Below are 13,412 nucleotides of genomic sequence, written 5' to 3'. Positions count from 1 at the left end.
CAATTTTCCTTTCTAGCTTCCATACAGAATATTTGAAGCTATTTGACAGCATCTAAGACTTGACAGTCCAGCTATGAATAAAAAGAATTAATTACTATTTTCTGTAAAAGACAGTGGGCATTCTTCCGGCCATTTGCCCCAAGGCACTACTTGCAAAGGGTCAATATGTAACTCATATCATGAATAGAGATAGCCGTCACGCTGGCTCTTTATACAAAACTAAATTTTACTCTGTCTGAAAAACCTTGAGGGAAATATCTTTACTTGGAATATCAATGAATGTCTGCTGCTGAATTGTTCACCTAAAGCCACCATTTCTCAGGTGTGTGAGCAAGGTATACCAAATGGCAGCAGCCAACCTAGGAACAGTTGTGGTTGCTAGAGAAGCGTTTCCTCAATCTAACAGATGAAAACATGTTTTTATCTGGCTTCTTTAAAAGGTTCAGTTTTACACAAGGTGCATCATGGGGGTGAGGACTTAGTTTTGGTGAGACTGAAGAAATGAGAAGCTGTGAGAAGGAACATTTGTAATCTGGAACGTGGCATATGCATTTATGAGAAATTCTTGTTCAAGTCCCATCAAATCTACATGCATGTACATATGTACTTGTTTTACAAACTGAATTTTCATATTGTAAGCTAGTCCATCAAACAAGTTTCTGATTTGACTTATATACCTATCTTTAATACTTCATGATTTCTATTTACAAATAGCTTTCTCTGTAAGACGTGATATATGTGAAGTGTAAATGAGTTCTGGGTGAGTTCACACCTTGCAGTTAGATTATTTTGCACCTCTGAACAAAGTGAATGATGGTCCTCCCCTGCAAGGATTCACTCATATACAGTAACACATCTTAACATTTTTCCTCTCCCTCAAAGTGAAATTAATCTGATCTTTCATTTCTATCCATCTGATAATTTTCATTTATTCTACATCACTGAAGTCTTTCATTCTGTAACATATTTTAACATGAAAGAACAGATGCAGAAGTTACTACGTGGGTCTTAGAGAGAAAGTGAAGACATTGTCTTTGAGAAATCTTTCTTTAAAAAAAAAAGGAGCAATACAAAACCAATGCAGCACATGCTAAATGAAAGAAAGCCTGGCATAATGGTAGGTTGCAGGTAGTGGTCTATGCATAAGAATTATCAATCCTAGTGTTTTTTTCCTAGCCATCAAGGAGGTTATAGTCAAAACAATAACCACTAATTTTTTCAGCAATGTAGAAGCAAAAATGAAATTATTGCTAGTGAACTTTGTGGATGTCACAAAAAACATGCAACAATAATCAAGGAGGAGAACAAGTTTAGCTCTGCAGAAGAGTGTGAATCACATGCTAGACTGTGCCCCCATTGTAGATGAGAATGTATGACACATTTACCAGTCTTTTTTTTATTTTGGGAAACAGTGACTTGGAGCAAATTTGAGCTGAATATGAGCTCATGATGTGACTAAGTAGATAAGAAAACTGGTGATTTTGTATCTAAAAGGAGAGAACTACCAAAGAGAAACGTGACATTGTGTTACCACATGATGTATTCTCAACAAAAGTTTGTAATCACTTGATCTGCACATAAGCAACAGTGCTAAGATGATAGGATGTGTACAGAAGAATATAAACAGCCTGGAAAATATTTCTAATTCTGAGAGAACATAAATTCTATCCGTTTAACCTTTGGCAGCACGAATATACTGCAAATTGTTAAACTAGTGTGGTACTTTACAGAACATTATCTTTGTTGTGTTGACTTCCCACAAGTATTTTCTTACCCTGTGAACAATACAATGATCTCCCTCGAGGAAAAGGAGCTTAGCTGTTATACCATGGTCAAATTGAACACAAGACCATTACTGTAGAGGAGATAAGGTACTATCTTGTTGTCTGAGAGCAACTTCCCAAAAATGCAGCAGTATTCTCAGTGAATTCAAAAGTAGGTTAAAAGATGACATATTTAGGACATTAATTTGAAAACATGGTGGTCCCTTTAAATTAACACAGTACAAGCAGCTGGAAGTTGCTTGGAAGACAACAGCATTCTCAACTTTCCTAGGACAGGTTCTGACGCATGAGATTAATCATATGGATTCATTCTGTTGAGAAATCACAGATCTGAACCCAGCTCTATGTAATACCTAAATCCCTTAATGCAACCAGCAGAACCACAAAACCGTCCAATAAAACTGATGCTTTCTATTACTGCAAGATACCTACTTATTGATCTTTTTTTCTAGCCCAATTGCTAAAGGAAGGGTGCTATGGTTGGAATAAAGTGACGTTCATGGTTCAGAAAGTCAGGAGATAAACTCTGGCCCCATTGTACTCAGTAAGACTTATCTATCACCAGCTTTATATCTGGATTTCACCAAATATTTTTCTTCATGCAATACTATATTTCTGTACATCTTTTTACTGTATCTGTGCATGAAAAGAAAATTAGAACGACTTCTGAACACTTTTTTGCTCAAGGAGATGAAAGATTTTCTCAGAAAACAAGGAATGCAGACACACATGTACTGATCTCTAGTAGTTTGTGTAGCATAAATGCAAAGCTTTAATCTATTAACTTCTAAGGATGAAAGACACATTGGTGAACAGCTTAGGACTCTGCCAAGACAAACTCTTGCCCAGAAATCTTCAGTATTTTTGATACTCAAATCTTGAATCGAATTTAGTTATTTGGTGTGATTTTTATGAAAAATCAGCAGATGTAGCACTAGACATAGAAATCATAACAGCTGATTAAACTTCTCCGTTCTACCCTGGTGGCATGGAAAATGGAATGAAATAACTTCTGACAAAGAGAACGATGCAGACATGATTATTTGGAGAATATTGCCTTTTCTTTGTATTTATATCACTTCAAATAGGTGGTGAAAAATGGCTAATCATGTCAACATTTAAGAACATCATTTTATAATAATGGCTGGTAGATATCTTTGCTTGTACTCTGTAAATAAATGACCTGAACAGAAGATATGCTTTGCATGAATCTTCTATTTATCAGATTAACTAGCCAGATTAACTGTATAAACTAGCCAAAGTGTGTAGGTATGATGATGCAGTTTGGAGATATAACATAGGCCATGATTAAAACAAAAAAAATCGTCTGTGAATAAGTTTGGAGATAGGATAAATATGGTCAGAACAGCTATGAGTATGTTTTCTTTTCTGACAACCTGTTAAGCTAATCTATGATATTACTGAATCAATTTTATAATAGGCATTAATGTATTTATAACAAGCCAACACTATCTGACTAAAACATTTGTGGAAAAAAACAAACAGAACAACAACAACAAAAAAAACCCCACAAACTATTTACTTGATACCCTGATATACCCTTTTCTTAATGGTGTTAAATCTGAAGAATGAGAGGTGATCAGATTGGACAAAAGTTGTAGTGAATTGGACTGATGGTTACAAAATCTTTTACAAAAAATGACCTTTCTTTAAATGTGATCACAAACATTCATTTATGAGTTGAGTGTAAATGTATGCAAAAAGATAAGGACACTATCTACATTTACCTACTCTGATCCCAGTTGGCTGCAAAAAGCAGAAGAATCTTCCTGCCACAGTGGTCACGATTTTCCAGTACTCCTGGGAACCCATCAGTCAGAGCCCGTTTGATTCCTGGATCATCAGCCTTGAAATTTTTGAACATATCCAAATTTAATTGGCGGTACTGGAAGTACTGAGCCAGCAGTCTGAAGGCCTCCATTTGGTGAAACTTCCTGGCTCGGAGAAATCTCAAGATGAAGGCATCATCTGTACGTAAAAACCCGATGTCAGGCCTTGTGATGATCATGTCCCTGACTTGCTGGATATCCTGGTGCAAAATGTCTGGGTTTTCATTCAGTTCCAGGCGGGCTTTCTCTATAGTCTCTGGACTAAGTCCAGCTTGTAAATGGGTCATTGCTGCAAAAATCTCTTTTCCAAATCCTTGACTTGAGATAATTTAGTAGGAGAAGTGCTGATCCCATTCAATTAATGGTTTGCTGTGACCATGAGCCATTCAAAAGTTTTTTTGTTATCAAGCTGATACGTAATAAATGAAAGTGAAGGGTTTTTCTTATTCCTGCACAAAGAATAATTGGCAGTTCATGTGCTGTATAATTCATCCAAAGGAATGTGTTGTTTATTCCATCACTTTCTAAAAGAAAAAGCAAATAGATTTTTAAGAAAGATTAAATGTGTGTATACAGCTTACATTTTTGAAATTTATATAGCAGTGAAATTGTTTTGTAGACTTCATATGTAAGAGGATAGCAACCAAATAATTTCAGAATGAGTACAGTTATTACAAGACAGTCACTGATGTCTTCAATGTATATATTTAATCTTTCAGTAAGGCATTCTTATTAATTGACAATTATATGCCATATCATTTTAGCATTAAAATACTATTTGCAAAATTGTCATATAAAAGTGAGTTCCAGCTTTCCACAACTTCAAGCCTAGAATGACTATAGTAAAATTAAAAAATATATATATATATATATAGTAAAATTTTGCATACCTGCAAAATATGAAAACTTGCTTTGCTTGTTTTTACCACCTGTACTGTCAGCCTGTAGCTTTCCTTGAACTAGCCCCTGAGTTACTCACAAAACTGCTGAAAAATGAAACAGAACTCCACCAGAATCAGGGGTGTTTTCTTCTTGATAAAACCACACCAAAATATTTCCCACTGAGACTTAGAATATTTTCATGGGAAACTTCCCATGAATAAAGTGTTTGATGAATCTAATCTGACAGGGTTGGTGTTCTAGTTGCATTTGATGCCAAACTCTTGTCTTCAGAACCTTGTAGCTTTCTCAAAACACCTAGTTCTGAATTTCATTTTTATTTTTGTACTTTACCTTCAATTTGTTTTCACGAGTGTTATAAGAAGAGCTGCTTAAGCTGTTATGTATGAGCAAAACGATGCAGTGAGTCCCTTACATTTCAGTGACATAATTAGCAAGAGGCTGTCATCGAAGTCTGTGTAGCTACACTTGTGTGAAATAAGATCAAGGTCTGTTCCTCTGTGAAATGTGTGTGAAGGAAGATCAAGATCCATCCAATACTTTAGGCATCACAAAAACAGACAAGCAAACAAACAAACAAAAAATGCCGCTGCCTAACTGATTTATCTTTCTGGCTAATTTCTGAAGAAAAAAAAAAAAAAAGATTTAAAAATTAAAAGGGAATTCTTCAGTGAAAGATATGCTTTATTATATCTGAAGAAAGCTGTTTGGAAAATCATGAATTATTTATAATGCAAACACTGTTCCATTCCACTGCTCCCCTGGGTTCAGCACTCTCATATCAAACCAAGGGGACAGCAGCAGCCAGGGCACTTCTTAGTCAGAGGTGCTCAAGGTTACATTGCAGGTCCTTGAAGTTAATCAGCACAGGGGAAACAAGTCCGCTGTTCTATGATCTTGCCTGTCATTGAAACAAACTGCATTTTAGATACCATAGCTGCAGACCCAGAATCCTTAAATTTGAATACAGAGTATTTCTGCATATTTGCTTACATGACATGTGTGGCGAAGGATAAGAAAAATCCCCCCAAACATTTTCTTTCTACAGCAACAGACACGCAACTTATCAGTGTGTGATACGAAAGGGAGTCAGTTAAGCATTTCCTTTTTGTATTAGCTATGGAGCTGAAGACGCACAGAGCTACCTGCAGGATAGAGCGTCCAATGATTCATTATCAGCCTGGGAAAAAGTAGGAAAAGGCAGAAATAGGAGGAAAGAAGGGTGCCTGCCTTTTACAAGCCTTTGCAGAGTGTGAAAGACTCCAGAGTAACATGCCTGAAGTCCTGAGAGGCTAATCTATGGGTGCAGGTTACTTAACGGTTAAAGAAATATGGATTGCTGGATTGCATACACACACAAAAAAGGATGCTTTCCTTTTGCATATACGAGCAGAAATTAGGATAACTCTGCTGATACTAACAGAACTCTGCTGATATAAAATTGATGTAGAGCATGAGAAGATCAGGCCAATTTTCTGTGCTTTAGATCTCAGATTAATGGTGGCATTAGCATTTTACTGCATAAATCATGCTTTGAGTTAGGATCATCTCCACAGAGCTAGTTAGGTGTACTTAAGTGAGACGCTGTCACTGGAGTAGTGCAGTGCCCAAAGGCACCTGGCTGTGCTCGAGGGTGCTTGGCAGAGGAGAGGTGGAAGCAGGGAGCTGATGTGGGGGCTGTGTCATCTCAGGCTCGGTCAGTATGAATTTGAATGTGAATTTGGAACCACTGTGACTTGTGGCAGATAAAAGTGACCTCAGTGGTTTCACAGTTTTTGTGAGAGTATATGAGAGGAAAATCATGCCTTGCTGAGGTTCCTTTTCAGACTCTGACCTCCACCAAGACTCTTTTTTGGAAATGAGGAAAATTCCTGAAAGGTCAACTGCTGTCTGCTCCAGAAGGAAATGGAGATAGACAAGGAGGGAAAGTTCAGCCCTTCACATTTCCTCATAGGGTTTCTGGGCAGTTGGTGTTAAAATGATGTTATCATCATCAAATTTTCTGTTTTTACTTCAATGGATCAGCACCTTCATCCCCAGGATGAACCCAAGGTGAAAGAGTTATGGTTCTTTCCTGTCAAACTTTGTTGCCAAAAAAAACAATTTACAAACCTTCAGTACAACTGAACAAAGATTTTTAAATGTATTTCAGAGATTTCAGGTAGTGAGTTGAGCTACAGTATCTATAGATTATACTCACTAACAGCTGCAACGTCCTTTGCACTCAAATGCTTTACTGGGATAACGTTATATATTTCAAAATAATCCAAAATGTATATGAACATCATTCTTTCTGTCTGAATGACAGCACAACTCAAGGGTTAGTAGTTCTGTCTAGCACCATTGACTTCGAGGTTCTTGATTTTTATCAGTGAGTGACTTGGTTCTCCCTCTGTTTACCCTGACAATAAATTTAATGTTCTGTAGTTACCAGTTTAATTGTTACTCTCAAATGGTACTGATTTATCCTGATTCCCAAAGGTATAGCAGAGGTGCCTTCTCCATTTTCATCCCCTGCCACACACATGGCAGATCTTCTTCTCTTCTGGTGTTCTGTATACTCCTATCCATCTGCCAGTTTTTCAGGTGTTTGCATCTTTGTTCTGCTTTTATTTGTTTATTTATTTATTTATGATTATTTATTTATTTTTTCCCCAAACAAATCGTAGAATTATAGAATGGTTTGGATTGGAAGAGACATTAAAACCATCCATTTCCAAGTCCCTGCCGTGATCAGGGTTGCCAACCACTAGATCAGGCTAGATAAGGCTTCCCAGGACTCTATCTAACCTGGCCTTGAACACCTCCAGGGATAGGGTAGCCAGAGCTTTCATGGGTAAGCTGTGCTCTGAGTAAAGACTTTCCACATAACATCTAATCTAAATCTCCCCTTTTTTAGTTTAAAGCCACTCCCCTTGTTGTTTCACTATCAGACAGTGATAAGGTCAGTTCCCATCCCATGTATAAGCTCCCCTCAAGTACTGGAAGGACACAATGAAGTCTCCTTGGAGCCTTCTCTTCTCCAAGCTAAACAAGCCGTTTCCTCAACCTTTCTTCATAGGAGAGGTGCTCCAGTCCTCTGATCATCTTAGTGGCCCTGCTCCAGACACAGTACAACAGCTCCATGATGCTGGCCTGTTTTTTTTCCTATCTTGAATATTATTGCTATGTGTTGGAATCTCAGTTTCTTTGTTATAGTCTCAATAGCTGTTTTTCTGTGTTGTGACTCTTAGTTCCTGATGTAATATTTGCTCTCCGACTGTCTTTTAGCAGCCACTTAAAATAAATCATTCCTCCAAAGGAACAAAACTCAGCTTTAAATAAGGAAAGACTTTTAACAGAATTTGAAACACAGCTTATTAATACAGTAAAAACAAGGAAAAATGTCACCAAAATTGTGATGTCACATACCATTTCACTGTATTTGTTTTCTCTTCAAGAGAATGACAAGGGACAAAAAGAGGGCTTAAGTTGAAAAAAATATTATAAATTGGTTATGATTTTAACATGAACAGTTTATATTTTTTGCCCGACTCTTGGAAATAAGTCTTAATAAAAAGCCAACCAAACAATACTTAATTATTAACTAAAATTAAGGTGATATATTAAGGATGTATCTACATAGCACTATCCATTCAAAGGTCATAAAATGCTCTAGTACTCTCTTCTGGATCAGCATTCAACCCTTATTTGCGCCATATAAATTGGATAATTGGCCAAAACTGTCCTCAGTGGAGATGATGCTTGTCTGAAACATTTTGTTCTTTCCCACTTTGCTGCCTTTACAACACCATTTGCCTCTAGAAATGTTGTCCTTATACACACTTGGCCATTCTTCATCCACTTCAATCACATACTTTTAGAAACCTCTGTCTAATAAGAAATTTCATTGCATCGAAAGATATGCACCATGTGGAAGTTCATTTCCACAGCTTTCAAATGAGGGAGGCACTAACCTTTGATCATCACCTGGTGTTAATAGTCACCAGTGTTATGATTTGTCTCCTTACGTAATTCCTAATTCCTAACATTCATACACAGATGCTAAAATCATGCCAGAAGAAAGTGGGTTGCTAGGGTGTGAAAATGGTGAGATAGAATGATTTCATTTCAGTGTGTGGGTGTCATCTCATTAAATTGCTTTTAAAAAAAAATATTTTGATGTTAAACTATGGAAAACATCTTTGGGCTGTGCTCTGCTTAGCAGGTATTACTCCACAGGGCAGGATGGGCCCATAGCTGAGCTCATAGAAGTGGATTCTTTGGCACTTTGAGGTCTTGGGTATCTTAGTAGGAATCCAAACCGGAGATTGAGTGACATAAAAAAGGGCTGTACCCTGGCTCCAAGAATTGATTTCAAAAAAGGAATGAAAAAAATCTGTCTCTCTCTTGTCCTTGGCTGCAGGATCTTGGCATCTGCCACAGCTAGTGGGGAAAAGTAATGCCCTGAGTGATTTGCCTGAAGTCACAGCAGGAACATTTCACAGAGCTGGGAGAAGAGCATGTGTCTCTTGAGCTGCAAGCATACATGTTAACATCTGGGTAATCTTTCCACTCTATGAACAATACTCTGCACCATTAGAAAAATGTGAAACCTTTTTGCACACTAAGAAATGAGAAGGTAGACTGCAATGCTCCCTGTTTCCCTAGTGTAAGGCAAAACTTTAGTAGCACAATCTGAACCCAAAATGAATATCATCTTTGGTTTTTCCAAGAGCACCAACTGCTTCCCAACTCATAGCCTGACTGCTGATCAAATTATTCACACCTCTTGCTTCCCTATGGGATCCAATTCTCCCAGTGAATTTGAATGGATTAAATGTTGCAGACCTTCCTCCTTGAAGGCCTGCCTCTCCTATATCCTTTGGCTAGGGAACTCTTGCTTCTCTCCAATATGAAAATAGGAAATGTTTGTGTCTCTAACAGCTGTGTGGGGAATTTGATGGTGCCCACTCTTTCCTGGGTTATGATCTCCTTACCGAGGTGCAAAACCCAACATTTCCTTTAGTTCAGTGAAAACAATACATCACACTTCCCTATTTCCCTCATATTACAGACTCCTTGTAAGTTTGAGTCAGTTACACTATACCCTTGGGCCACATCTGTCTGTCCAAGAGTGGTAAATTATCCATGGCTCAGCACAAAACCGTGGCATCAACTCAGCTGATCCTTGTAGCTCTGTTTGCCTATAGGGCAGGCAAGCTTGCAACACTGGCCTGCAGTTGTCCTGCTGATGCTACAAACTTCTGGGCATCAGGAGGGACAGACAAGGTTGTCTGTTAGATGTGAAATAGATTGCCTCACTATTTTCTGACACAAAATTTGAAAACTTATTGTCAACGTGCTGAGGAGGGAAACTCAGAAAACTTGTAAATAAATTTGAAAAAAAAATAAGCAAATTAGTGGTGAACTAAGTAAGACTGTTTTAATATATTTCCAGAACATAATTTTAAAGTTTTATATTTTCACCCACTACAGATAAACTGCTAATCCCTATGGCAATGTGACATCTGACCTATGGCATTTCAGAAAGCAGCAGGCTACATGGGAATTCCATGTTAGTCATGAACTGGAAGGGTCACCATGAAAAAAAGCAACCTGACAACTACTGAACAAAGAAATCACTTTGTCCAATTGTATAGAATCTTCTTTCAGCAGAAATTATCAGCAGTATGTAAAACATGAAATCTAATCCCCAAGCATGATAATTAAGATATGAGGAGAAATGATAGCATGGAATGATAATCCTGGTACTTGAATACTCCTTAATGCACCGTAGAAATGATATTATGATATCTGTATAAAGATATATAGAAGAAAGAACGAAATAAACAGTGAGGACACTTAGTTCTACAACTATAACAACGTGAAGTTTATCAAATGGCATGGGAGTTTTCATATACATTATAAAAGTTATGTTCCTTTAAAAATGTTAAGTGCCTCAGTTGTGTATTGCCCTGTTAGTAGCAAACTTAGTTCTTCTTTACACACTATGAATGAGAAAGTTATCTGCCATTCTGTAAGGTGGCAGAAAGAGGAAGGGAAGAGAGGAAGAAAGGAGAGAAGAGAATGTGAGAAAATGAGTGGAAGGAAGGAAGAAAGGAAAGTATGAATAAAGGAATGGAGGGAAGGAAAGGGAACTGAGGGGGCAGGGAGGGAGGAGACAGAGGAGGACTTCTTCACACAAAAATTCATACAATATTACTGTGCTTCTTTCTTCCTTACCTACTCAAGGAGTAAAAACACATGGATCTGCACATTTCTTCTAACAGCGTCAAAATGAATTTTAATGTAATTTGACAGTACCTTGTGCGTTCAAACATGCTAAGCTTAAGAAGTTTATTTCTACAAATCCTATTAATAAAAATGAAAAAGAGCTTTCGGAAATTCTTAGACAAAATCCTAAGAGTCGTAATAATATCAACATGCAAAGGATTTATATATATCTGCCCAAGATTATGTGAAATACTGCTCACTGAACTTTCTCTTCCATAAAAGACTGATGTTCCTATTTTTTTTTTTCTTATTGGTAGGATCTGGTTGTCCCATTATGCTTGTGTATGTAGCATACACTACATCTGTGGGCTAGGAGGGAAAATAATACTAATGTGCAGAACAATAGCAGAAGTACTCCAGTAACTCCTCACTTAAATTAAAAACTATGCTTAGTTTGAAGGAAATACTCTCCATCTTTTTATGAGGCTGATAATTTGTATTCTCACTGACAGGCCCTCTTTATAAAGACAAGGAGGCTGTTACATACTTTGTTGCAAAACTTTCTGTGTTCAAAGCACAGAGTTTATGGAATTATGGCTCATTGTGATGGGGCTGATTCTGCAGTCCTTGTATTGCCAACTGCACTGCTTACTCCTACTCTGTAGCTCTCTGTGCTACTCAGTATTAGAGAATCTGGTCTCTGCACCAGATTCAGTCAGAAATGATGAAACAGTAAGGTAAGCATGGTAAGGTTTTTAGAACAAGTTACATTATAGTTTTGTGTATATCTTACAGGAGTCTTTAGAAAATACTCAACAGCTTTCAAAGCTGGATGAGTCAACAAAATTCTTAAGATAATCAGCAACATCCTATAGCAGATACTTAACAGAGCTGATTATGCTGACAACATGAGCTATCCATGCAAACTTCAATGTAGGATACAGACTGCAAAACCGGGAAAGAGCTGTGTGGTTATCTGATGCATTACTACATAAAAAAAAAAGAAAATACTTGACATAATACTGTTACATAATCTGTCACTTAGATGTTGGCATTGAATTAACTTTTCTTACTGGGGAAAATCCGCGTTACCATCGGATTGCTCAGAAAGCACATGAAAGCAGCCTTTCTGTAATTTAGTTTTTCTTTCCAAATACAATCCAGTCACTGTTTAGTGATGGACAACAACTAGCCATCTGCCCCTTAACTTCATTATTCCTGGAGCTTGTTCAGATTTAGGAATCAGCATTTTTAAACTGAAAGCTCCCTTCTTCCTATGACCTTCTTCAATCCCCCTTCACCCTCACCAGGATTAAACCATTGCAGACAGAATTAAAATCAAATCAGTAGCATGCAAGGGGATTCTCCAGCAGTTATTTGCTTTGTGTTTATTTTCTGCATTAAACCCTCCCTGAAAACACTTGCTGCTTGTAAAACCAAAATGTAATTCTTTACTTCCTCCAGCAAAAGGTTCATGGGATAAGCATGATTCACCCTACCTCTTCACTGCACACATTATTTATCACTGTTTGCCTTTGGAAAAGCTGAACATTTGACTGACCCTGAACATTCTTCCCTTTCTTTAATCTCTCATCCCCTTCTGGTTAGAATATGCTTGGTCAAAACAGGCATCAATTTGTTGAGAAGCAACAGTCTCTGCTTGTGCCTCTATCCCTCTGTACTTAGTTAGGGTCTCAGCAACTTAACTTACAGTTTTAACCCTTCCCTCTCCATTCCTCTCAGCTCTCATCTGCTCTGAAATTGGATCTATACTCTTTCTTATACTCTTTCCCCTGCTTGATCAGTTTCTTTGGACTTAAGTTCTTTTTTTTTTTCTAGCTCTCATACCCTCCTCCAGGGCTGCTGATGAGGAAGCAGGGCAAGAGGGGAAGATGGGTATGAAAGAAAGGAAAAATAAATATGGGCAGGGAGGAAAGGAGGCAGGGAAACAGAGCAGGAAGGAGAGTCGATCGGAGAGGCAGAAAGCAAGAAGGCAGAAAGCAGAGAGGCAGGGCAAGAAGGACAGGAGGCAAAAGAGACAGTGTAGGTGGGAGTCAGGAAGCAGGAAAGAGATGAGAGTCAGGAGAGGAAAGGGAGGTAAGGGAAGTAGGGCAAGCAGGGCAGGCAGGCATCGGGCAGGGAGGAGATGCAGGGCAGATAGGAAACAAGGGAGGGAGGAAGAGAGGCACGACAGACAGCTGAGGGAGATGGAGGAGGCAGAGAACAGGGAGTCAAGGCAAGCAAGAGAGGCAAGCAGTGGAGGCAGGAGACGAGGAGACGGTAGTGAGCAGTGGAATGAGGCAGGCGGGCAGAGGAAAAACGGGCAGGAAAGGGAGGAGAGGCAGGAAGCAGGAGGCAGGGCAGGCAAAGAGAAGGGCAGATAGGGAATAGGGCAGTCAGGGAGTAGGGCAGGTAGGCAGCAGGCAGAAGCGGGGCAGGGCCGGGCAGGAAGCGGGCAGGGAGAGGCTCCTGCCCGCAGCGCGGCGGGGCTACGGCCGGAGCTGTCCGCCCAGCGGTGCTGAAAAGCCGCAGCCCGGGCCCGGTGGCGCGGGGGAGGAACGGGAGCGCGGAGAGCCGCCCTGCCGCAACCCGAGAAAAGACAAATCCAAATACCTGCACAGAGCCAGGCAGCCTGCCTCGGGGCGGCGGGGGGCTGCGTGGG

At 38.9% G+C, this 13,412-nt stretch overlaps 1 protein-coding gene across 1 annotated transcript in view; it reads right to left on the bottom strand.

The window, feature by feature from the left end:
* Positions 1 to 3,947, bottom strand: part of CLVS1 (clavesin 1) — a 79,542-nt gene extending 75,595 nt beyond the window's left edge. The window contains exon 1 of the mRNA XM_042869441.1: positions 3,533 to 3,947. Within this exon, the coding sequence (XP_042725375.1) occupies positions 3,533 to 3,921 (389 nt within the window). The 5' untranslated portion in view covers positions 3,922 to 3,947. The remainder of the gene's footprint in view (positions 1 to 3,532) is intronic.
* Between the last annotated feature and the right edge of the window lie 9,465 nt (positions 3,948 to 13,412).

This window comes from Lagopus leucura, unplaced genomic scaffold, assembly GCF_019238085.1.
Source record: "Lagopus leucura isolate 7727_CA_CO unplaced genomic scaffold, USGS_WTPT01 Super-Scaffold_100002, whole genome shotgun sequence".
Classification (NCBI taxonomy): Eukaryota; Metazoa; Chordata; class Aves; order Galliformes; family Phasianidae; genus Lagopus; species Lagopus leucura.
The sequence above is the reverse complement of the archived record's forward strand: the minus strand, read 5'-3'. Positions and strand labels throughout refer to the sequence as shown.